Source organism: Dendrobates tinctorius, unplaced genomic scaffold (assembly GCF_039654945.1).
Source record: "Dendrobates tinctorius isolate UK_male_01 unplaced genomic scaffold, ASM3965494v1 ptg000010l, whole genome shotgun sequence".
Lineage (NCBI taxonomy): Eukaryota > Metazoa > Chordata > Amphibia > Anura > Dendrobatidae > Dendrobates > Dendrobates tinctorius.
In genome coordinates this window covers 12463193-12490026 of record NW_027361678.1, presented here as the reverse complement: position 1 = coordinate 12490026, position 26834 = coordinate 12463193, and the positions used below count along the sequence as shown (strand labels likewise).

The 26834-nt window shown below is 45.9% G+C and overlaps 1 protein-coding gene across 5 annotated transcripts in view; it reads right to left on the bottom strand.

Moving 5' to 3' along the window:
• The window catches only part of CEP128 (centrosomal protein 128), a 270620-nt gene that overhangs the window by 109681 nt on the left and 134105 nt on the right, over positions 1 to 26834 (bottom strand). For all 5 annotated transcript variants that reach the window (XM_073587050.1, XM_073587051.1, XM_073587049.1 and 2 more), the window contains 6 exons: positions 19081 to 19167; positions 12380 to 12454; positions 10756 to 10873; positions 10497 to 10657; positions 8090 to 8440; positions 7331 to 7547 (listed from right to left, as the gene is read on the bottom strand). In XM_073587050.1, the coding sequence (XP_073443151.1) occupies positions 7331 to 7547; positions 8090 to 8440; positions 10497 to 10657; positions 10756 to 10873; positions 12380 to 12454; positions 19081 to 19167 (1009 nt within the window). The remainder of the gene's footprint in view (positions 1 to 7330; positions 7548 to 8089; positions 8441 to 10496; positions 10658 to 10755; positions 10874 to 12379; positions 12455 to 19080; positions 19168 to 26834) is intronic.

Here is a 26834-nt window from a genome sequence, read left to right as displayed (position 1 = left end):
ATGTTGGGGGGAACCACTGTTTCGGCGCATGGCAAAGCTCAGAAGGGAAGGAGCGCCGTTTGACTTTTTCAATGCAAAATTGGCTGGAATTCAGATCGGACGCCATGTCACGTTTGGAGAGCCCCTGATGTACCTAAACAGTGGAAACCCACCACAAGTGACCCCATTTTGGAAACTAGACCCCCCCAAGGAACTTATCTAGATATGTGGTGAGAACTTGGAACCCCCAAGGGCTTCACAGAAGTTTATAACGTACAGCGGTACAATTAAAAAATCATATTTTTTCCACAAAAATGATCTTTTCACCCCCAATTTTTATTTTCCCAAGGGTAACAGGACCCTAAAAGTTATTGTGCCATTTATCCTGAGTACGTTGATACCCCACATGTGGGGGTAAACCACTATTTGGGTGCATGGCAGAGCTCGGAAGGGAAGCAGCACCATTTGACGTTTTTGGCTGGAATAGAGATCTGACACCATGTCGCGTTTGGAAATCACCTGATGTACCAAAACAGTGGAAACCCCCCACAAATGACACCATTTTGGAAACTAGACCCCCAAGGAACTTATCTAGATGTGTGGTGAGCACTTTGACCCCTCCAGTGCTTCACAGAAGTTTATAATGCCCGGGCGTGAAAATAAAAATCATTTTTTTTCCACAAAAATGATATTTTTGCCCCCAATTTTTTATTTTCCTAACGGTAACAGGAGAAATTGGACCCCAAAAGTTGTTTTGCAATTTGTCCTGAGTAGGCTGATACCCTACATGTGGGGGTAAAACACTGTTTGGGCACATGGCAGAGCTTGGAAGGGAAGGAGCACCATTTGACTTTTTCAACTCAGAATTGGCTGGAATTGAGATCAGACGCCATGTTGCATTTGGAGAGCACCTGATGTGCCCAAACAGTGGAAACCCCCAATTCTAACTCCAACCCTAACATCAACACACCCCTAACCCTAATCTCAGCCCTAACCCTAATGGGAAAATGGAAATAAATACATTTTCTTTTAATTTTATTATTTTTCCCTAACTAAGGGGGTGATAACTGGGGGTTTGATTTACTATTTATGGCGGTATTTATTTTTGGCAGCTGTCGCACGCTAAAAGACGCTTTTTATTGTAAAAATAGTTTTTGCATCACCACATATTGAGAGCTATAATTTTTCCGTATTTTGACTCACTGAGTCATATGAGGTCTTATTTTTTGCGGGACGAGTTGACGTTTTTATTGGTACCATTTTCGGGCACGTGACATTTTTTGATCGCTTTTTATTCCGATTTTTGGGACGCAGAATGAACAAAAACCAGCGTTTCATGAATATCTTTTGGGGGGGTGCGTTTACACCGTTCTGCATGCGGTAAAATTAATAAAGCGGTTTTATTCTTCGGGTCAGTACGGTTACAGCAATACCTCATTTAGGTCGTTTTTTTATGTTTTGTCAGTTTTATGCAATGAAAACTATTTTATATAAAAAAATAATTATTTTTGTATCGCTTTATTCTGCAAGCTATAACTTTTTTATTTTTTTGCTGACGATGCTGTATGGCGGCTCGTTTTTTGCGGGACAAGATGACGTTTTCAGCGGTACCATGGCTATTTATATGCGCCTTTTTGATCGCGCGTTATTGCACTTTTTGTTTGGCGGTATGATAATGAATCATTTTTTGCTTCGTTTTTTATTTTTATTTTTTAAGGGGTTCGCTAAAGGGGTTAACTAATGGGATTGTTTTATAGGGCAGGTCGTTACGGACGCGGCGATACATAATATGTGTACTTTTATTGTTTTTTTTTTTATTTAAAAAAAATGGATTTATTGGGGGAATATTTTTTTTCCCCTAATTTATTTGGCGATTTTTTTTTAATTATTTTAACACTTTTTTTTTTTTTTTTTTTAACTTTATTACATACGGTAGTCCCAGGTGGGACATCACTGTCCTGTGACAGATCGCTGATCTGTCACATCACAGATCACTGTGACAGATCAGTAATCTGTCACAGGCAGTTCTGCAGACTTCCTCATGCCTGCGCTTTGCAGGCACTTAGGAAGTCAGCTCCCTACAGTCCCCCGAAGGCCCCCGTCGCCATCTTGGATTCGGGGGCCTGTAGGGAAAGAGACCTCCGCAGCAGCGCTGCACATTGCGCTGCCGTGGGGGGCTCAGGGAAGCACGGAGGGAGCCCCTCCCTGCCGATGCTTCCCTTTAACCCCCGGTACACCGCGATCATGTTTGATCGCGGCGTGCAAGGGGTTAACGTGTCGGGGGCGGTCCGTGACCACCCCTGTCACATAGTGCCGGGTGTCAGCTGTGATAATCAGCTGTCACCCGGCCGCGATCAGCGGCGCTCACCACGTGGGCGCCGCTGATCGCGGTAGACGTACTATCCCGTCCATGGGCATAGGGGCCCGGGTCCCATGGACGGGATAGTACATCTGATGTCAGGAAGGGGTTAACCATCTTCCTGTCCCTGCTGAAGAAAAGCAGCTCCAAACCATGATGCTGCCACCATCATGTTTGACAGTAGGGATGGTGTGTTCAGGGTGATGAGCTGTGTTGCCTTTACGCCAAACATATCGTTTGGCATTGTTGCCAAAAAGTTTGATTTTGGTTTCATCTGACCAGAGCACCTTCTTCCACATGTTTGGTGTGTCTCTCAGGTGGCTTGTTGCAAACTTTAAACAACACTTTTTACAGATATCTTTGAGAAATGGCTTTCTTCTTGACACTTTTCCATAAAGGCCTGATTTGTGCAGTGTACGACTGATTGTTGTCCTATGGACAGACTGTCCCACCTCAGCTGTAGATCTCTGCAGTTCATCCAGAGTGATCATGGGCCTCTTAGCTGCATCTCTGATAAGTCTTCTCCTTGTTTGAGATGAAAGTTTAGAGGGGAGGCCGGGTCTTGGTAGATTTGCAGTGGTATGATACTCCTTCCATTTCAATATGATCACTTGCACAGTGCTCCTTGGGATGTTTAAAGTTTTGAAAATCATTTTGTATCCAAATCCGGCTTTAAACTTCTCCACGACAGTATCACGGACCTGCCTGTTATGTTCCTTGGTCTTCATGATGCTCTCTGTGCTTCAAACAGAATCCTGAGAGTATCACAGAGCAGGTGCATTTAAACGGAGAATTGATTACACACAGGTGGATTATATATCATCATTAGTGATTTAGGACAACATTGGATCATTCAGAGATCCACAATGAACTTCTGGAGTGAGTTTGCTGCACTGAAAGTAAAGGGGCAGAAGAATATTGCACACCCCACAGTTTTTGAATTTCCACAAAAATTTAAAATGGCCAATAAATTCTGTTCAACTTCACAATTGTGTTCCACTTGTTGTTGATTCTTCACCAAAAATTTACATTTGGTATCTTTATGTTTGAAGCATAATATGTGGGAAAAGGTTGAAAAGTTCCAGGGAGCTTTCGCAATGCACTGTATCCCTTTCTGATGTTCTAGATCACCTGAAGTTAAATTTTACATTCAGATGGAAAGTGGAGACTATTAAATTCTTTGGGGTTAATCTGTCTTCCTCCTATGGTAATTTTTCTTCCAATTTCCCTCCACTCCTGAATGAATTGAAGAGGTAGCTGGACAAATGGAAGCCGCTCCCGCTTTCATTACTAGGCAGGATTTCCTTGCTTAAGATGTCCCTTTCCTAAACTGCTCTATTATTTTGAGAACTTGCCGGTCAACGTTCCCATGCGTGAGCTTAAGTCTCTTCAGGCAGCTATGATGAGGTTCCTTTGGAAAGATGGTCGTCACTGGATCTCTAAGCGTGTCCTCATCTCCCCTAAGTCATAGGGACGCCTATCGGTCCCAGATATTATTAAATATTATTGGGCCGCTTACCTTCGTAGAATTCCTTCATGGGCTTCGTTTTGTGCATAAGTGGACAGAAATAGAGAAATTATGTATTGCACCTATCCATCCAAATTCTTTACTGTGGTTAAATAGGACCATTGTAACTACATAGCCCCTACTGGGTCCCATTCGATTCATGAGGGAGATTTGGCTCACCTGTATGAGGAAGTTTGGCCTGGCCTCTCCTAATTCGGCTATGATTTCTTTTATGTTTCATCCCCTGCTGCCAAGCAGTTTAGAACATGCAATGGCCCACCCTTGGTCCTCTGCGGGTCTGTTTAGATTTGCGGATGTGGTAGACAGGGATACACTTGAGCTCCTTTCATTTGATGACGTCAAATCTAAATTTTATATTACTAACAAACAATTTTATCAGTACTTGAAGATTAAACATTTTGCCTTCTCCCTTTTTGGTTCTATGGGAATCTCTCTGCCGTCAGATTTTGAGAGGATTTGCAGGAGAGGACCGTCGACCAAAGGTTTGATTTCAGAAATTTATAAAATTCTGTGTTCTCCTCGAGCTGGTCATCCAAAACACCCCTATATGTGCAGATGGGAATCTATTCTGGGAAAGGAACTCTCGCCCCAAAAATGGCATATCATTTGGGAAAAGGCGGCTAAGTCATCTGTTTGCATCCTACATAAGCAGTACCAGTACAAGATACTAATGTTCTGGTACCATACTCCTGACCTTCTACACAGACTGAACCCCGCAATACCAGATGTGTTTTGGCCTCGATGTGGGTACGCTGTGTCATATCTTCTGGTCGTGTGCAGGGATTTGGAGTTTCTGAGGGGAGGTGGCTTTGTTGATCTCTAAGATGCTTTTTGCTGAAGTGGGGCTAGAACCGATGATAAATCTGCTTAACCTCACCCCTAAGGGGATGGGGAAAAAGTCTGCCAAATTGCTACTACACATTCTTACGGCGGCAAGATGTCTGATCGCACTCAATTGGAGGTAGGTTTTCTTCATTGATTATACAGAGTTAACGACATCCGAAGGATGGAATATATGATGGCGATTCTTAATGCAAATGTGGAGAACTTTGACTCAGTTTGGGCTCCTTGGGACTACTTTTAAACGCAGAGGGAGGATTAAATCAGTACTTGAATCTCGATCCTTCCTCCCTCTGGTAGTTGCTCCCTCCCCTTCCTTCTGGTGTGTCTTGTGTTTATGTTTGTTCACAACAGGGTCATATGTTTGATAAATGGTTTTGGGTTATCCACTTGGTGTGTTAGAGAGTTATTGTTATTCTCCTAAATTCATCTGCTTTGCCTTGTAAAACTTTGTCTTTTCACCATTTGTAAATATTTATTAAAGTTTTATCAATTATTGACAGTTAAAAAAAATACTGGACTCTTTGAAAACTAGTGGTGTGGCTGTTTTAAGATACACAGTAAAGAGGCACTTGAAGACAAATGGACTGCATGGTCGAGTCGCCAGAAGAAAGCCATTAGCGCGTAAATGTCAAAAGTACGGTGGTTCAGTGGTTAGCGCTGCAGCGCTGGGGTCCTGGGTTCGAATCCCACCAAGGACAACATCTGCAAGGAGTTTGTATGTTCTCCCCGTGTTTGCGTGGGTTTCCTCCGGGCACTCCGGTTTCCTCCCACATTCTAAAGACATACTGATAGGGAATTTAGATTGTGAGCCCCATCAGGGACAGTGGTGATAATGTGTGCAAACTGTAACTGTTAGCGCTATATAAAAATAAAGATTATTATTATTAAAAGTATCTCACCTATAATGCGCAAAACAGTAGAGAAAAGCCTCAAAACTTCTGGAACAAGGTAATTTAGAGTGACAAGACCAAAATTGAACTTTTTGGCCACAACCATAAATCTTACATTTGGAGAGAGGTCAACAAGGCATATGATGAAAGGAACACTATTCCTACTGTAGGGATTCGACTCGCTTGGGAGCAGCGGGAGACAATCATGAGACAGGTTCTTCCAAAGTTCATGAGGTTTATTTGCGTCATAAACCCACAAAGCAGCGTATCACCAAAGATAGCCTTTAGCTTAGGCAAAAAGAACACAAACGTCTATGGCTTCAGACTCAGACCGGGACTCTCAGCACACATGGGAGGCTTAGTTCTCCCCACCTACAACTGCCTGGTTCAGGAGCAGGCTACATTATAAGTGTGTAGCCACACCCACGAACACAGCAGCTGACTGGTCACGTGACTGTGACCTCACCACAGGTCCTTGAAAAACATTAGTAATATAGCAATATCTATTATGCCTTACATTACGGAGACAAGCCATCTCTGAGACACATATCTCCCATCGATTATACAACCCTTAGCCACGCCACACTACTTTAAAGCATGGAGATGGATCGCTGATGTTTTGGGGATGTGTGAGCTACAAAGGCGCAGGAATCTTGGTCAAATTTGAAGGAAAGATGAATGCAGCACGTTATCAGCAAAAAACTGGAGGCAAATTTGCAATCATCAGCCCGGAAGCTGTGCATGGGGTGTACTTGGACGTTGCAACATGACAACGATCCAAAACACAAGGCCAAGTCGACCTGCCTTTGGCTACAGCAGAACAAAGTGAATGTTCTGGAGTGGCCATCTCAGTCTCCTGACCTCAACATCATTGAGGCACTCTGGGGAGGTCTAAAGCACAGCAGTTAATGCTAGACAACCCAGGAATTAACAGAAACTGGACTCTTTTTGCCAAGAAGAGTGGGCAGCTTTACCATCTGAGAAAATAAAGAACCTCAATCACAACTACCACACAGTATTAAGAAAAGGGGTATGTGAACTTTTGATCAGGGTCATTTGGAGGTTTTGGGTTGTCATTATGATTTAAAAAGAGAAAACACAGTAGTCTGACAATAAATGGCTTCACCCAACCACTAACCATGAGTGGAGAAAAAGGTTTTGTGCCATCATTTATATTCTCTGAAAAGAGGCCAAGAAAGCAAAAATTTTGCCGGGGTATGCAAACTTTTGAGCACAACTGTAATATACACTTTACAGACACCCTGTATTAGTGCAGATGCATTTAGTCCTGTCTGGTTTGTATCTGAACTTTACAGAGACCGACAGGAATAAAGCACAGCACAGAGTGCGCCATCTACTGCAGCCTGTGTCATATAATATACACTGCACAGAGGAGACAGAAACCGCCAGGAATAGAGCCCCTCCCTGTAAGAATCACATCCCTGTAACAAGCCCCTTCTTTTCGAGATACCTCCAGTAACGAGCTACCTCCGGTAACAAGCCCTTTCGCAATGAGCCCCTCTCTGTAACAAGCGCCCTTATGTAACAAGTCCTCCTGTAACAAGCCCCCTTTGTAAGAACCGTACACTTGTGCTAATCAGACTGGATCTAGACTCCTTCCATTCTGGAGCAGCAGCTCGTCCTTACTGATTGCATCAGATGACGGCACGGTGCAGTAAAAGCAGCGACTCTGATATGCACTCAGTGCCCGTTACACTTAGTGCCTATTACCCTGCATCCGGCTCGCCAACTCCTGGGACTCGCGTACGTCTTTTTCCAGCTCCAGCTGTCGATCCTGTAGGTCAGTTATGCGCACTTGACGCAGATGTAGTTCCTCCTCCTGCTGCGCGCGGCGGCTTAGCACCTCTGCCAGCTCCTTGCGCAGACTTTCTGCCTGCTGTACGGTGGCCTTAAGCTGACATTTCAGCTCATCCTTCTCTTTAACTGCCTGTAAATAGACACAAGAGATGTGATCACTTGGATATATTGTACGGCACAGATGGCGGATATATGGTTGAGTGCTTGTAGCCCCGCCCCTTGTCTCCAGGGAAAGCAATGATCGAGGGTAAATTAAATCCCCCCAGTCCCCATAGATCTGAGATTGGGTTTCTGTCTGGCACAAACATCCAGTTACACTCAAGCAACAACATTTTCGGTGCCAGCGACAGTAGTAAGAAACTAAGGTAAATGAGGGAAAAAAAAAAAAAAACTAATTGTAAGAAATGTAAATGACCGGAGGTCACTTATTCCCAGAAACGAGGCCCCTGTAGATAGGCGGATGACGGGTGAGCAGTGCGCAGAGCGCTCATCCCCGAGAAAACATGTCGCTGAACAACCAGACGATTGCCTGCACCTTCTATGCAGGTGTACGACCCATCGCTGGTCAGCAGCACAATCCATGGGCAGTTCCAGACGTAAGACGGCCATAAAGTCTTACATAAGGAGACTCCAGGACAAAGGCCGACCACGACTCCAGTGCGGGCCACTTACCTGAGAGCAGCGCTCAGACACGGTGGTCACAGACTCCTCTTTCCTCTGCAGCTCCCGTTCCACCTTGTTACATTTCGCCTTCCAATACTTCACGGTCTCTTGCGCCTTAGATTTCAGATCTTCTTTTTTCTTCTCAGCCTCCAGACGTGAGGCCTCCGCCTGCCTCAGTTCGGAGAGGCACCTTTCAGCCTCCTGCGTCACCTCCTCGAGTTGCTGCCCCAGTTGAGAATTGTGAATCTCAAACTGTCTCCGCTCCTTTTCACACATCTCATAGCGGCTCTGAATGTCCTTCACCTGCTGTAACATCCTCAGCTGCTGTCGCTCCCGCTTCTCCATGTCTGAGTTCAAGGTCTGCAAGATGAAGGAGAGAATAAAGCATCCGGGATATGGGGGAACAGCATTAACAGCAATTCAATAACACACAAGCGGGAGGAAAACAATGAAAAAGCCTCAAGAGTTAATGGTCTGCAGACGCGTCGTACCCAGGCAGACCCACGTCATATGTCAACTATGGCTTATTGGGCCTATAATAATATATCAACTCAGTAAAGCTATTCCAGGGGAGGATGGCATGTCAAAAGCCCAGCACCCACTGATCTGCACCCAGCTCATCTGCCTAGCACCCATTCATCTGCACTCTGCTCATCTGTCCAGCACCCGCTCACCTGCACTCTGATCATCTGCCCAGCACCCGCTCATCTGTACCCTGCTCAACTGCCCAGCACCCGCTGATCTGCACCCTGCTCATTTGCCCAGCACCCGCTGATCTGCACCCTGCTCAGTTGCCCAGCACCCACTGATCTTCACCCTGTTCATTTGCCCAGCACCCGCTGATCTGCACCCTGCTCATCTGCCTAGCACCCGCTCATCCGCACGCTGCTCATCTGCCCAGCACCCGCTCATCCGCACCCTGCTCAACTGCCCAGCACCTGCTGATCTGCACCCAGCTCATCTGCCCAGCACCAGCTGATCTGCACTCAGCTCATCTGCCCAGCACCAGCTGTTCTGCACTCAGCTCATCTGCCCAGCACCAGCTGTTCTGCACCCAGCTCAGCACCTGCTGATCTTCACCAAAAGAGCAGGAATCCCCCCTTTTTAGGCTAGTGACCTAGCAGCAGACTGGACCGTATAACTGACTCAGCAGCAGCTCAAATGACACAGCTGTTGCAATGGTTAACACTACAAAGCCCAGTGATGCACAATTATCTACAAACAGCTTCCACTAATCCAGAACATGGCAGAGTATAAATCAGGGATGTGGCCATTTATAAATCATTGTTGTGTTCAGCAGATAATCCCCCTCACAAAATCCTTGACTGGTTACATGAAGTCTTGAAGGGGATGCGAATAAAACATGACACTACAGGCGGCTAATTGGTGGATCTTGGGACGCAGTCTGCACAGCTCGGCGCCGTCATTGCTGAATTCTCCAGTTTGTAAGATTAAGAGGATATTCTGAAACCGACTCAATTTATGGGAGTGCTGGTGGACAAGTTGTTTTGTCCTAGGTTAGAGTGCAGCGTTTCCAGGTGAAGCATTCCCGCCATTACTCTGTGTCCGCCGTCAGCCAAGTCTAAGAAAAAAGACTCTTGTGTAGATCAGGCAGTGCGGGCGCCGCAGTCACCTTGTGTGCTGGGATTTATAACCTCAGTGATGTCTAATTGCTTATGAGAGAAGCTTGTGCGGCATTAGGATGGCAGGATGGCACGATGGCGCTGGCATTTATCAGCCACCAGGCGAAAAATTGGAGGCTGAACCTCGCACGGATGGGTAATGTAGCTCGTTACAGACGACAAGTAATCACCTCCAAAGCTGCAACAATAAACTGCTCTCTAAAGAAGAACATCTTGTGGAATAAACATAGCCGGCCACCAGGTATCAGCCCCATTCTGCCACAGCTGGCTGCCATATATCACCCCAGTTGTAATGTGTCCGGCTGCCATGTATCACCCCCATTCTGCTGCGGCCGGCTGCCATGTATCACCCCCAATCTGTCACGGCCAGCTGCCATGTATCAGCCCCGTTCTGCCACAGCCGGCCTCCATGTATCACCCCCGTTTTATCATAGCTGGCTGCCATACATCACCCCTGTGCTACAACAGCCGACTGCCATGTATCAACCCCGTTCTGTCACAGCAAGCCGCCATGTATCACCCCCATTCTGTCAAGGCTGGCTGCTATGCATCACTACCATTCTACCACAGTCTGTAACATTAGAGGGCAAGGAAAAACCCAAGGAGAGAATATATCACTAAGTCCATAACCTGTCACTTCTTGTGCTATGACAGATCAATAACATGAGGCCCATGAGGGTGCAAGTAGCCAAGGAAGGACACTGGGAAGGTCCTATGCTGGAGTCACACATGGGGGGCAGAGTAGGGGGATTAAGCTCTGCAGTTTGTTGTACCTCCAGGTGCTCCGCCAGCTGAATCTTCTCTCTGTCCTTCTGGCCCAGGCTGCGTTTCAGCTCCTCCATCTCAGCCAGCACGGCGCTTCGGTCAAGCTGTGTGCGCAGTTCTAAAATCTGCCGCTCAAGCTCCAGCTTCTCCCGTTCAGACCGCTCTCCAGCTGGAGGGAAGCAGAAGAGAACTTTCACGATGGTCTCCACATGCATCATTAGCTTCTGTACTCACAATCTATAGAGCAGGGGGAGCTGGAGACGTTACCTGCCCGGACCCTGCGCTGCTCCTCCAAGGTCTCATGCTGGCTTTGTACTGAGATTTGGTGCTGCAGTTGTCCACGGTCCTCCTCCAGCTTCACCAGTTGACTACGGAGATCCTCCACCTACAATGTAAAGTATAAAAAACATTCAATCACCCCTCACGAAATATCACAGCGGTGAAGGCAACCTGCAGGCTCTTCTGCAATAGTAATATAGTAACATCACTGCGACAAAACAAGTAAAGCAAACATCAATGCCACATAGTCACTAAGCAACATCCGCAAATAGATATTTTCCGATAAGGACATAATGATCACCTATCCAGGGGATATTACATGAGTGGCGGTCCAACATTCCCCCTGATCAGCTGGTAGAAGCGCCAGCAACCTCCGGATGTAAATACTATGAAAGGGGCTCGACAGTGCCATCCAATGTGCAGTGGCCACTGCCAGGTACTGCAGAGCAGCTCCTGTGCAAAATACACTCCTCAACAGTGAAATCGAAACACAAAAAAGGAAAAGTTGGGGAATGATAGAAATCACAAGATGGATAGACAGATTACTGATCTGTAAATGATTGGTGCGCACAGAAGACCCCACATTTACACGTCAGGCTACAGTCTAATGCTATCTTTCTGCTGCGTTGAATGAAATGGGGAAAATCATCTAGATGCGCTGCCGGGCAGCTCCTGTGTGATCACCGACCAATGACGTCCCCGATGGAGACAATTACAGATCCGCTGCCGGCAACAGCCGGATGCCATGGATCACCCCTGTGAGCTATTAGTGCTGGGAATGAAGACTAGAGGGGTCCGGCTGCCGTACATTATGCCACCGCACACCATAATCATGGGAGTAGAACTGGTGTGACGTTCCCTCACAATGGTCTCTTCATGGTGTTGCCCATGTGGTCTCATTAGATTCGAAGATTCTGTACTTAAACGTCACACACCGGGTCCGAGATGTCACACTCCTGTCTTCACAAACCATCAGGAAGTGTCTGCAGGACACTGGGCTACCAGCTGGATGTCTGGCTACAGCTGCTCTACTGATCTCACATCACCACTATCAAAGACAATCACGATGCAGTGCAAGATGACAATGGAGACTGGAATGGAAGTGTGTCCTGATTTTGTCTTGGATGCAATAGTAGATTTGTCTTGAGACCACGTGAGCGACAGTATGAAGAGGCTTCATAAGCCAGCATATGATCAGAACAATCCACGGCCGTATGTTCCTCGTACTACTGTGAGTTCCCTACTTGGCTTAAGTGCTTCCAGCGGCAGAACCTTCCTCAGATGACCATTAATGACCTCAGTGACAGCAGCCGAGGCCGGAGGTGCCGGGATTTCTACATGAAGCTCAGCCTCCGGACTGAGTAATCCAGAGGTTGTGATCATGTTATTCCCCATTTGTCATCATTTGCATATCAGTACCATCTTGTCCTGTGATCTCTATAATGCATTTCTTCTTGTTATGACTGGACCTATACAACCACTGGTGCTACATTACTGATACATCCTGACAGATCTGATTCCCAATAGAGCCAGGTGCAGAGCGTTTAACAGATAACGCAGCGATTGTTCACGTGTTCTGCTAATAAAGGATAACATTATGTGGATGCAGCACCTGACAGAGCAGAGACTCCCGACCTCCCTCGCTCTGATCCAGCCTCCTCCGGTATCTCTCCAATTCCTCCTGCAACTATAATAAGGGCAGAGAATGGAAACACAGAAGTGTCAACACATAAGACCCCAACGTCAGGTGCAGTCTCCGTTTACACACCTGGCCTATGTCGTGCAGTCTCTCTATACATGAGCAGTCTCTCCACCTGGCCCTTCTCGCTCTCCAGCTTGTCCTTCAGTGTCGCCTCTATCCCATCAGTCTCTCTATACATGTGCAATCTCTCTATACAGCTCTGGCAAAAATTAAGAGACCGCCACATCAAAACCCTGTCATGGGCAGCCCATTCTTCAGACCTGAACCCCATTGAAAACCTCTGGAATGTAATCAAGAGGATGATCATGGTTATTCCACAAAATATTGATTTCTGAACTCTTCCTGAGTTAAACATTAGTATTGTTGTTTCTTTTTTTTTAATCATATAAATTTTTTTATTAATGATAACAATTATAACATATATGACATCAAGCAATTGTTCACATATAATAATCTTTAATAATAATATTTATTTTTATATAGCGCTAACATATTCCGCAGCGCTTTACAGTTTGCACACATTATCGCCACTGTCCCCAATGGGGCTCACAATCTAAATTCCCTATCAGTATGTCTTTAGAATGTGGGAGGAAACCGGAGTGCCTGGAGGAAACCCACGCAAACATGGGGAGAACATACAAACTCCTTGCAGATGTTGTCCTTGGTGGGATAATCATATATTTTTATTAACATAACTCCCCCCCCCCCCTTTTTTCCCCCCTATCCCCCCCCCCTCCAAGACCCCCTCAGTGTCTTCCTCATTTCTCATCCGGTACTCTTTCCCACATCCATATATAAAATTGTTTAGTATGATCATCATCTATATCATAATACATCCTCCCCACAAATCTAACTCCATGCTACCCATGGCTGCCATATGTTTTGAAATACATTGAGTTTATTTCTCTTAGTATAGATACTTTTTTCCAATGAAATTATATGCTCCGCCTGCGTAAGAAAGTCTCGTCTAGTCGGAGGCTCTTCTCTGATCCAGAACCGAGCGATCAATTTCCTTGCTATGAACAACAGTCTAGCAATCGCCAGTTTGACCATGGATACCGCTACTAATTATTCCACATAACCTAATATACAGACCAAAGGGTCTCTGGGGATTACACACCTATATATCAATTCAATCCGATTCAATACAACTGTCCAGTAGGTAGACAATCTAGGGCAATGCCACAGCATGTGCAGCATGTCTGCCCGTTCCTGCAAACATCGTGGACACTCGGAATCAGACCTCAAACCCATCTTAAACAGTCTATCTGGAGTTCTGTAAGCTCTATGAATTACGTATAGCTGAGACATCCTCCCAGGTTCGCTCATTGAGATCTTAGGCGCATATTCTAAAATAGATCCCCATCTATCGTCATTTATCTCTCCCAATTCAGCTTCCCATTTCACTCTAGACTTGATGGGATGTTTGACTAGAAAGGTGAATAGTAAATCTCTATACACTTCTGAGATAGCTCCCCTTGTCCCGCTGTTCTCCAAAATGGAGGCCAGCGTGATATCAATCTGGATCTCAATAATTTTTCTCCGACATTGCGACCGATACGCATGCTGAATTCTTTTATAATGATATAAATTTGAATGTGATAGCTGGAATTTTGATTGTAGCTCCACGAATGACTTAAGTCTCCCCTGACCCATCCTTCTGATTCCTGCCTCTCTACAGGGCCCAAATCCTTCCATTTGCTTGAATTCTTGCAAATTTATATTATCCCACATAGGAGAGTATTTGGTAAAGCCTGTGACACCCCTAATCTGTTTAACTTTTTCCCATACCTTATGAATTAGGAGAACAGTAGGAAACCGAGAGCCTAATTTTAAAAAATGCCCCCATTGCAAACTCTCTCCCAGAGGCCATTTTCCAAACAAATATCTCAAACTACTGGGCGATTGTCCCTGTCCCGTCTCCTCCCCCATATGCTGACATTGTGCTGCTAAAAAATATACCCAGGGGTTAGGAAGCGCCAAACCTCCTTCCTCCTTTGGCCTCTGCAAAGTTTCTTGTTGAAACCGTGGGCTTTCCCCCCCCCCCATATTAGTTTGCCAAACAGCGATTTAATTTTGTGGAACCTACTCTGCGGGATCCAAATTGGAGAATTATGCAGTACATATAACAGCTGTGGCATCACAAGCATTTTTAAAAGGTTCACCCTTCCAATTACCGAAAGATGTAATTTATTCCATGCCGAAATTTTGGAACGAATTTTTTGTAACAAAGGGCTTAGATTAAGTTCTTCAAACCTAGTCAAAGGAAGGACGATTTGTATCCCCAAATATTTAAATCTCGAAACTACCTTCAATTTTGCTGACATTTCCACCTCCCCCATATCCCTATCTACCTCATCAATGGGCATAATGCACGATTTGTGCCAATTGATTTTGAGTCCGGAAAATTCCCCGAATTCCTCAATTAATGCCACCGCGTTATCCAAATTCTCCCCTGAGTCCTCCAAAAATAACAAAATATCGTCGGCATACAAAGACACCTTCTCCTCCTTCACTCCATAGACAAATCCTTTTATCTCTCGTGCAGCTCTTATTTTAGTGGCCAGGGGCTCCACGGCGAGGGCAAACAGCAACGGAGACAATGGGCATCCCTGCCTCGTACCCCTATTTAATGAGAAACTATCAGATAATTCATTATTTTCTCTAATTTTTGCCGTTGGAGAGGAGTATAGCAACCCCACCCAAGATATAAACTTAGGCCCGAATCCAAGGCCCAACAAAACCGACCACAAGTACTTCCATTCTACACAATCAAAGGCCTTATGGGCATCCAAAGCCACTACTACTCTCTTTCCAGCATTCATTTTCGGCTGGAATTTGCATATTTAAATATAGCCTCCTTAAATTGATTGCTGTAGATTTATTGGGCATAAATCCCGATTGATCTGGGTGGATTACTTTATCAATCACGTGGGTCAGTCTGTTGGCCAAGGCCTTCGCAAAAATCTTTATATCTGCCGTAAGGAGTGAAATTGGTCTGTAGGACTCTGGATTCAATGGGTCCTTATCAGCTTTAGGAATGACCACAACAATGGCCTCTCTCATAGATGTAGGTAACACTCCCCTCCCCAACGACTCATTAAATACCTTCTCCAATTTAGTTATTACTTCTTCATTAAAAATTTTATACACCTCTGCCGGAATGCCATCCGCCCCCGGGGCCTTATTACCAGCCATGTCCGCCAGTGCCACCCTCAACTCTTCCGCTGTAAGCGACCTATCCATCCATTCTCTGTCTTCATCCCCTAATCTAGGAAGCTTAATCGCCCTCAGATACCTGTCCATCTCCTCTTGACCTTTATGTATCTTTGAGGAGTATAGGTCACTGTCAAATTGTTTAAATACATCCAAAATTTGATCCTCCTGTGTAACCACATTACCTTCCTTAGTTTTAATTGCATACACATGTGAGGATTCCCGTTGTGCCGAAGCTATCACTGAGAGCAGGTGCCCCACTTTTTCACCCTCCGCATAGAATGCCTCATTCTGAAATGCCCGCCGTCTCTCTGCCTTGCGGACGTGAAGTTTATTAACTTCCGACAGGGCCACTCTCATGCGGGTCTGCGTAGCTTTAGTACACTGCGCACCCAACGCTTCCTCCGCCGCCCTTAATTCCTCCATCACTGCTTTGTCTAGATTTTGAGACCTAGTCTTATATCGAGATACTTCTCTGAATAAAATCCCTCTCAAAAACGCCTTCATAGTATCCCAGACTATATGACCCTCTGCACTACCTTCGTTTGTCCTAAAGAATTCTCCCAATTCCTCTCCCATCTTTCCCATATCCAGCAACCGTAACCAAAAGGGGTGAATTTTCCATCCCATACCTGTCAACCTCCCCCGTTCTCCCAATTGTAGAGATACCACCAGTGGACAATGATTCGATAGGACTCAGGGCAAATATTCCACTTCCTGTACCAAGTTATCCATCCCCTCATTTCCCAAAGCCACATCAATGCGAGACAGGGAACCATACGTCGCCGAGTAGCACGAGTAAGTGTAATTCTCCATATTCCGAACTCTCCACTAGTCTATTCAACCAATTTCCCTCATGTAGTTTCCAAAAGGTGTCACATTCCCTCCCTCTCTGCTCCCCGTATGTTTACCCTTATCCCAACGATCATTTGCAATATTATTCACATCACCTATTACAAGCAACGGGACCCCAGTCCATTTCCCGGATAAGTCCAGAATTTCCTGTATCTTTTTTCCAGAAAATGGTGGAGGGATATACAAAGACACAATACATAATAATCTATTCAATATCCTACATACAATAAACACGTATTGCCCATCCTTGTCTATTAAAGCCTCCACTTCTTCATATGGAGTAGAAGTGTGGATTAACACAGACACTCCCCTAGCATAGGCTGAGTAAGTCGAGTGATAAGCCTTCCTCACCCATCTTTTTTGTAACATAGCTACTTTGTCATTTACCAGATGTGTTTCTTGGAGGCAAATCACTGAGGGCCTCAGCTTCAGTAGATATTGTAAAATTGCGGCCCGTTTTGAGACGTTAGCGAGTCCCCTAACGTTCCAGCTTAGAATTTTAATTCTACCCCCCATGATATGTTGCAATACCAAACATTTGACTCGTTATAACTGAAATCTCGGTCCTCCCCCCTAACCCTCCCCCCCGCCCCCCCCACCTTCCCGCCTCTACCCCCTGTCCCAACCTTCCAACTGAAATAACTCCCATCCTTCCCCCCCTGTCTCCCTCCCGAAAAATTAGTTGTCTCCCACAACTTTTAAGCTGATAAGAATTCTCTCTCCCTCTCTATTTGAGATCTAGAAGGGCGTTTTTACAGCCTAACAATACAAGCTCTGCACTCCAACTACTCTCCCGTCCACATTTATCAAACTGCAATAAGTGCTGCACCACCGAACACAACCCACATAAACCAACATGGCATTACTTCATCTCAGAGATGACCATTAACTTATCAAATTCAAACTAACAGTCACTGTTTCAACATCACTCAGAGTATGCTTCAACGGGACTGTCCCGCTCTGATATTTTTTATGTTAGATTCAAGCCAGAGTGTCGCCTCCTCTGGATTTTGAAAAAAGTGCACTCGATCCAAAGCTACGACTCTCAGCTTAGCTGGGTAAATCATTGAATAGCGCACATCCATGTCTCGTAGTCGTCTTTTAACTTCTCCAAACGTCATCCGGAGCCTTTGAACCTCTGAGTAGATGGAGATGCGATTGCCATCTATGGTAAGTTCCGCACAGGTCCTGGCTTTCCTCAGCAGAGTATCCCGGTCTCGATAATTCAGAACTTTAGCCAAGATGACTCTTGGGGTTGATCCTGGGGGCAGGGGTCTGGTGGGCACACGATGTGCTCTTTCAACGGAAAACATTAGTGAGACCACCCCCTCCTACAGTATTTTTCAGCCATGACTCAATGTACTCAGTGGGGTTATTTCCTTCCGCTTTTTCTGGTACCCCCACAATCCTCAGGTTGCTCCTGCGGGAGTGGTTCTCCAGATCATCAGTTTTAAATTCCAGTTCAGCTATACGTTGCACATACTTTTTTTTCCCTTTTCAACAGTTCATTAACCTGGTCTTCAGCGCTCCCCACACGTTCTTCCACCACCTCCATTCTCTGTTCAACTTTGCACACTGCAGCATTAATCGCAGCCATCTTTCCCTTTAAATCATCCACACGACTGTTCAGAGCCGCAAGGGCTGACTTGTTGTAGATTACCACAGAAAATATATCTTTGAGCGTCGGCTCTGTTATATCTAATATGTCCGGCTGTTCAAGCTGGCCAGCACGTGCAGCCACAACAGGGGATCTCTGTTCCCCCCCACCACTCTGTGGCTGGCCCCCTCCTTCCTGCTGTTTCCCAGGGACATGCGTTGTGTCAGGTCTCTCACCTTCAGCCGCTGACCTCTCATTAGCAGCCTCCTCTAACCTCGCAAAGCGTTCCAGCCGAGCGATCACCTCCATCCTTTGATATGCCGCGCTCGCCCTTGCCGCCTCCTCTGCAGCCTCGGCGCCATCTTGGGCCTGAGCGCTTCCCAACGCTGCCAGCTCCTTCTGTCTCCTGCGCGTCATCCTCTTGCGGGACTCCTCTCCACCAGACTGCCCTCCACTCACTGCTACTCCCCAGGTCTCTGCACACACTCTTTGGAGCGATTTCAGCGTTCGGCGGCGCCTCAAGTATCATTAATAAGGGAGATTGTGGCGGGAGAGCTCCACTGCACGTCTTCTCACATCGTGCGCTAGGCCACGCCCCAGTATTGTTGTTTCTAAATGATAATGAACTTGTTTTCTTTGCATTATTTGAGGTCTGAAAGCAATGTTTTTATTTGTTTTGTCTTTTGTAATTTTGACCATTTCTCCTTTTCAGAAAAAAAAAAACAAAATTTATTGCTTGAAAATTCGAAGACATTTTGTCAGAAAAAGAACAATTTACATTTTACTCACAAATACACCTATAAAGAGAAAAATCAGACAAACTGAACATTTGGAAGTGGTCTCTTAATTTTTGCCAGGGCTGTGATTGTACAGCTTCTCTATACATGCCGCAGCCTCTCCCATACATGCCGCAGCCTCTCCCATACATGTGCAGTCTCCATACCTGGCCCTTCTCGCTCTCCAGCTTGCCGAGCTTGCCCTTCAGTGCCGCCTCCATCTCATCAGACTTGGATTCACATTTTTTCAGCTCCTGTAGTGAATGAGACACATCAGTAGGAGGTCACAGGTCAGAATCCTGGGGTCCACACGCACATGAAAGATATACCGGTATTTAATTTTAGGGTCGCTTGGCGACTAGATGATATAGATTTACAAGAATTACAAGTGACAACCTGCAGAATTGTGATTGCAGCTCTGCAGGGGATGGGTATTATGTTGTGTTGGCACATATCACCAAGCGATCCCATCAATCAATGATCGGCTGCAGTGGTCCAACCTCAGGGACTCCAGCCACCTGGCTGTACAGGGAGCTGCAGCCCACCACCTTCATGTGCATGGAAGCGAACGGCTGTTCCCCTGCAAAGATTAGCGGCAGGGGACAGATATACAGGAAAACTAGTGCGGCTTGGCAAAAAACAGCACAGCTAGCCCCATTGTTAGTGTAAGTCGGGGTCTGAGTCAGACCCCACTGAGCATCACATGATGACATGTCCTTGAGATGGACCATCATTTATAGGAAAACCTCCTTAACCCTTCACCCCAAGTCTGTTTTCACCTACCTGACCAGGCTAAATTTTACAATTCTGACCAGTGTCGCTTTATGAGGTCATAACTCTGGAACTCCAACAAATCCCACTGATTGAGATTGTTTTTCCATGACATATTGTACTTCATGGTGGTGGTAAAATTTGCTTGATATGACTTGCGTTTATATGTGAAAATATCGGAAATTTGGTGAAAATTTTGCAATTATCAAACTTTTAATTTTTATGCCCTTAAATCAGAGTTATGTCACATAAAATACGTAATAGATAACATTTCCCACGCCTACTTTACATCAGCATGATTTTTTAAACTATTTTTTTTTGTTAAGAAGTTAGAAGGATTAAAAGTTGACCAGCGATTTCTCATTTTTCCAACAAAATTTACAAAACCATTTTTTTTAGGGACCACATCACATTTGAGGTGATTTTGAGAGGTCTATGTGACAGAAAATACCCAAAATTGACACCAGTCTAAAAAATGCACCCCTCAAGGTGCTCAAAACCACATTCAAGAAGTTTATTAACCCTTCAGGTGTTTCACAGGAACTGAAGCAATGTGGGAGGAAAAAATAAATTTTTTCTTTCACAAAAGTTTTACTTTAGACCTAATATTTTTTAACAGGAGAAAATAGACCCTACCAATTTATTGTGCAAATGAGACAAGAAGTCTCCTGAGTACACCAATACCCAATATGTGGGGGAAATCCACTGTGTGAGTGCATGGCAGGGCTCAGAACCGTTTAACTTTTCGAATGCAAAATAGGCAGGAATCATTAGCGGATGCTATGTTGTACTTGGAGAGCCCCTGATGTGCCTAAAGAGTGGAATCCCCACACAAATGACCCCATTTTGGTAACTAGACCCTTCAAGGAATTTATTTAGATGTGTGACCGTTAACACTTTGAACTCCCAGGTGCTTCACAGAAATGTATAACGTTGAGAGGTGAAAATAAAAAATCCAATTTTTTCCACAAAAATGATTTTTTACCCCAATTTTTTTTCACAAGGGTAGCAATTTCTCCTGACATAGTACACAGACATCCCATATGTGGGAGAAAAACACTTGGGTGCATGGCAGGGTTAGGAAGGGAAGTAGAAGCGCTTGATTTTTTGGAACGCAAAATTGGCTATTATTGATAACGGACGCCATGTCGCATTTGGAGATCCCCTGATGTGAGCCTAAATAGTGGAAACCCCCCACAAGTGACACCATTTTGGAAACTAGACCGGTCAGAGAACTTATCTAGATATGTATTGTATTGAGCACCTTGAATCCCCAGAAGTTTATAACATTGAACTATGAAAATAAAAAAAATCACATCTTTCCCACAAAAATGAATTTTAGCTCCAAATTTTAGATTTTCATAAGAGTAACAGGAGAAATTGCTCCATACAAATTGTTGTGCAATTTGTCCTGAGTACGCGGATACCCATTAAGTGGGGGAAACCACTGTTTGGGTGCATGGCAGAGCTCAGAAGGGAAGGAGCGCCATTTGACTTTTTGAATGTAAATCATGGATTTTTGTGATAAACTCACCGTAAAATCTTTTTCTCCGAGATGCTCATTGGGGTACACAGGTACTGTGGATGTATGCTTCCGCCGCCTGGAGGCTGACACTAAGTGAAAAAAAGAGGTTGGCTCCTCCGCCGTATACACCCTCTCCCCAGTTGTGGGCGGAATCAGTTTGGTGCAAAAGCAGTAGGAGATCAAAGAAAAATCAGACAATATCAACCTTAATGCAGGTAACAACATGTCTAGAAAAGATACCGCTCTAATATCATTCAAAAAAAAGTATATTAAACAAAACAGAAGCCAACTTGGCTAACAGAGTGGGTGCTGTGTCCCCCAATGAGCGTCTCGGAGAAAAGGATTTTACGGTGAGTTTATCACAAAAATCCATGTTTCTCCTTCGCCTCATTGGGGGACACAGGACACTGTGGGATGTCCTAAAGCAGTCCCTGGGTGGGAAGTTGACTAACCGATCCAAGCTACATGCACCTCCTGTCTAAAGGTGCGCCACCGCTGCTCGGAGAATCCTTCTACCCAGACTCGCATCTGCCGAAGCCTGAGTATGGATATTGTAGTGCTTTGCGAATGTGTGAACCATATAAGCAAGCTAGAAGACAATCAGAAGGCACAGGCACACAGGGGTCACCACACTCGGCCATAGGCAAAAGTATAACTGACAAAGAGAGGCTGCAATAATTAACCCCCGGCGTGCAGGTCAAGCCTGCACTGAGCCCAAGACATTAACCCCTGACATGCAGGTCAAAACCTGCACTGGGATAATGACAGTACCCCCCTCTCAACGGGGGGCCTCTGGACCCCCAGGTGTTATGAATGGGTCACCGAGGAGAAAAACAACACACGCTAAGTCTCAGAAAACCAGAGAGGTTGGTTTGAGTCAGCGAGGAGGAAAAAACATAACACAAGCTCAGCCCAGAAAATCAGAGAGGTTGGAAACTAGCGGATTGCAGACCCCTAATCCTATCACACAACTAGCAGTAGCCGTGGAGTGTTCCTACGGTGATCCTAGACACCTCGTCACAGCCGGAGATCTAAACAAGCCTAAAGAGAGAAAAGGGAAAAACTGACTGCCCCAGAGCAGACCCCAAAGCAATAGGCAGCCCCCAACATATAATGACGGTGAAGCAAGATGAAAACACTAACACAGATAGAAAGATAGGTTGAGCAAACGATGGGGCCCAAGCTAACTAAAAAGGACAGGACAGTAAAGCTGCTGTCTGCAATCCGAGAAAACCCTGCTAAAAATATTACCAACACAACTGATAAGCAAAAAGGACCCTGAAGTCACTAGACTTCAAACCCTATATCAGCACTCAGAATATTCTGGAAGCAAAAGAGAACACTGATCAAGGAAAAAGAATCCAGCACACCCCCCGGCCGGGGATGGCTGAACTCAAAAAACAAGGTAAACAAAACCAAAACTAATAAGTTCAATAGCAGAGCAAAAACTTATCTTTGGGAAGCAGGAATCAGACTAGTCTCCAAGAATCCAGCAGAGAAATCACCAGCGACTCAGAAGGGCGTCGGCTGCCTTATATCCAGTCTGAAGTTCCCGTTACCCAGTCACAATTCACCTGATCAGGTGTTTGGTTTCTTTCATCCAAATCAGCCTCACTACCTTCCGTCACCAGAACAGGGAGATCCTCGGACACAAAAGATGAATGAACAGATGAGCTCACAACAGGTAACTATGCAGATTGCAGATCCCTGATTTTAACACACAACTAGCAGCAGTCGAGAAGCGTGCCTACGATGGTCCTGGACGCCTTGTCACAACCAGAGAACTAAATAAGCCTAAAGTAAGAAAAGGGAAAACTAACTTCCCCAGAGCAGACCCCAAAGGAAAGACAGCCTTCCACATGTATTGATGGTGAAGCAAGATGAAAACACAAACAAAGGCAGAAAAACAGGCTGAGTAAACGATGGGGCCAAACTAACTTGAAAGGATAGGAAAGGAAAGATACTGTCTGCAATCTGCCAAAAAACCCTACCCAAAATAATGTCCAACACTTCTGATAACAAAATTAACCCTGAAGTCACTAGACTTCTCCCACTATATCAGCACTCTAAAATATTCTGAGACAGAGCAAAAAAGAGGCCAATCTAATAAAGGACAAAAGGCAAATACAAATAAATAAGAGTGGAAATTCAGCACAGCCCAGTCAGGCTGGCTGACCACACAAAAACTGAGCTGCCCAACAAGAGCAAGTGTGAACATTAGCAAAAACAAAACTTAACTTGAGAAGACTGGAGCAGAGCTGAAGTGCAAGACCTGAGAAGCAGACTGAATCACCAGCAACAGGATAGGGTGTTGGCTGTCTTATATCCAGTCTGATACTCCAGAGATCCAATCATTATCCTCCTCGTCAGGTGGCAGACCATTACCAATTAAACTAACCTCACTACCTCCTGTCACCACCAGAGGGAGAACGGAAGGAGAACTCCCATCTGGTGGAGCAGAAAATGAGCGATCTGCATGTACAGAGTGAGCAGTAACCCACGAGCATTCCTCCGGTCCATATCTCTTCCAGTGGACCAGGTACTGCAAGGAGCGGCGCACCCGCCGAGAATCCACAATATGTCCGACCTCATATTCCAAGTGACCCTCCACCAACACTGGAGGAACAACAAGCTCAGAGTCCTCCTTGACAGACCCCACGGGTTTCAACAGCGATTTATGGAACACATTGGATATTTTTAAGGAGTCGGGTAGACGCAGCCTATATGCCACTGGGTTGACTATTTCCACAATCTTATACGGACCAATGAACTTTGGTCCCAATTTAGCTGATGGTACCTTCAAGTTGATGTTACGTGTGGAAAGCCAAACCTTCTCCCCTACCTGAAACATGTGTCCCTGGGCTCTCTTTTTGTCAGAAAAATATTTATACCTCCCCTGGGTCCGAAAGATATTACGCCGAACTTCAGCCCAGAGGTTTTTTAACCGTTGAACGGATCCCTCCGCCCCTGGACAATCAGAATCCACCCGTGAAAACTCCCCAAAATGAGGATTAAACCCATAATTGACCAGGAATGGGGACATGTTGGTGGATTGATTCACCCAGTTGTTAAAAGCAAACTCCGCCAACGGTAACGCATCACACCAATCCTTCTGTCTGGTGGAGGTCAGACACCTGAGAATCTGTTCCAGGGATTGATTGGTGCGTTCCGTATGACATGCCGAGGAGAAGGAGAGTGAGATGCCCAATTTCTTACAGAATGCCCTCCAAAATTTGGCCACAAACTGCACACCTCTGTCAGACACAACATTCAGGGGTACCAAATGCAATCGGACCACATGCAGAACAAACAACCTTGACAATGTTGCTGCTGAGGGTAATGCTGCCAAGGGAATGAAATGAGCTTGTTTCGAAAACCTGTCCACCACCACCTACACATTGGAATTGCCCCTGGATGGAGGAAGACCAGTAATAAAGTCCATGGAGAAATGAGTCCATGGCCTATAAGGAATCGGTAACGGTATGAGTTCCCCAGCCAGTCGGTTATGCGAGCTTTTGGAACGGGCACAAACTTCACAAGCAGAAATGAATTTCTTGACATCGGACCCAAGTGAAGGCGACCAAAAAACCCTGGCTACTGCCTCTCTAGTGGCCGTGATACCGGGATGAGCACTCAGCCTAGTCTCATGAAACTCCTGCAGAAGTCTAGGCCGCAATAAATCTGGAACAAACAATTTATCTCCTGGCCTGGTCGCCAGAGCTAGGGACTGGGCCCTCATAATTTCTTGTTCCAATTCTGACGAGACCCCCGCCAGTACCACCCCCGGGCGAAGAATGGAGGACGGCGGCTCGGTGGGAGACACCGGGTCAAAACTTCTGGACAGCGCATCCGCTTTAACATTTTTGGACTCTGGTCGAAAAGTACGGTAAGTGAGAATTGAAAGCGTGAAAAAAAAAGTGACCAACGGGCTTGTCTAGGAGTAAGCCTCTTAGCAGATTCAAGGTATGCCAAATTTTTGTGATCAGTGATAACTGTGATCGGGTGAGCCTCCCCTTCCAAAAAGTGCCTCCATTCTTCGAATGCCAGCTTGACCGCAAGAAGTTCTCTATTGCCTACATCAGGGGTGGGGAACCTTTTTCCATCCGGGGGCCATTTGGAAATTTCTACCATCATTCGAGGGCCACACAAAAATGATCACCTTGAGGCTGTGCACCCACGTAAGCGTTTTTTTCGCGTTTTTTTACCAGCAAAAATGCTTAAAAGAAGCATCCCATTCATTTTAATGAATTCCGCACTTTTTGTGCATATTGATGCGTTGTTTTCCACACAAAAAACGCATCGCGGTAACAAACGCAGCATACTCATTAATTTTGCGGAAAAATCCGCATTTCTAGCTATTTTCTATGAGACTGGGGACGCGCGGAAAACACGCAAAAAACGTGCGGAAAAAAGAGCGTTTTCTGGGAAGGAGTCCGGTTTTCATGCAGAAATTTTCTGCATACGTGGGTACATTGACTAAATATACCGGGGTAATTTTCAGGCTAACAATTAATTACGGTAACTCACCCTTAATGTGACGGCTGGAGCTGCTTCTCCATCACTGGGGGCTATATATATCACAGGTGGTAGGATATACAGTACTCGGGGGGATATACAGCACTTTCAGGGTAAAAGCAGCAGCTGTGGGGGGATATATAGCACCGGGGGGGACAGGGATTGTCGGGGAGGCTCATAGATCACCGGGGGGGGACATGAAGATCACAGGGGTGCACATAGCTTTGGGTGACAGATCACAGGGGGCACATGGGAGCACAAACATCACAGGGGGTACATAGCAGGTGGGCACATAGATAACATGGGGCACAAAGCTGGGAGCCACAGATATCACAGGGGTGCAAATATCTGGGGGCACAGAGATCACTGGGGGCACATAGCTGGAGGGCACAGATCACAGGGGGTATATATAGGTGGGGGGCACAGATCACATGTGGAAACATAGCTGGGGCACAGATCATGGGGTATATATAGGTGGGGGCACAGATCACATGTGGAAACATAGCTGGGGGCACAGATCATGGGGTATATATAGGTGGGGGGCACAGATCACATGTGGAGGTATAGCTGGGGGCACAGAGATCATGGGGGCACAGATCCCCAGGGAGGCACAGAGCTGCGGGCACGCACTCACAGAGATCGCTGACTCTCTGGCAGCATCTCCTCTTCTGGGACATGTGGACGGGAGAGCATTGGGCGCTAGTCCCGCCCACCCAGACGCTAACCCCGCCCACCCAGAAGACATCATCATCATCATCTGCAGGGCAGGCAGCGTTTTGTAATGAACGCTGCGTGCCCGTACTCTTGGGGGTTAAAGGGCCGGCAGTTGACAGGATACAGCAGCCGCCCGAGCATTGAGGACTCCAGGGACCTACCCGCAGGCCGCATGAAAAGCCACTGCGGGCCGCGGGCCGGAGGTTCCCCACCCCTGGCCTACATCATAGTTTCTCTTGGCGGATGAGAACTTCTTGCAGAAGAAGGCACAGGGTTTGAGATTAGTAAGGGTGGCCGGACCCTGGGACAACACTGCCTCCACCCCTACTTCAGAAGCATCCACCTCCACAATAAATGGTTTGGACGTGTCTGGCTGAACCAACACCGGGGCGGACA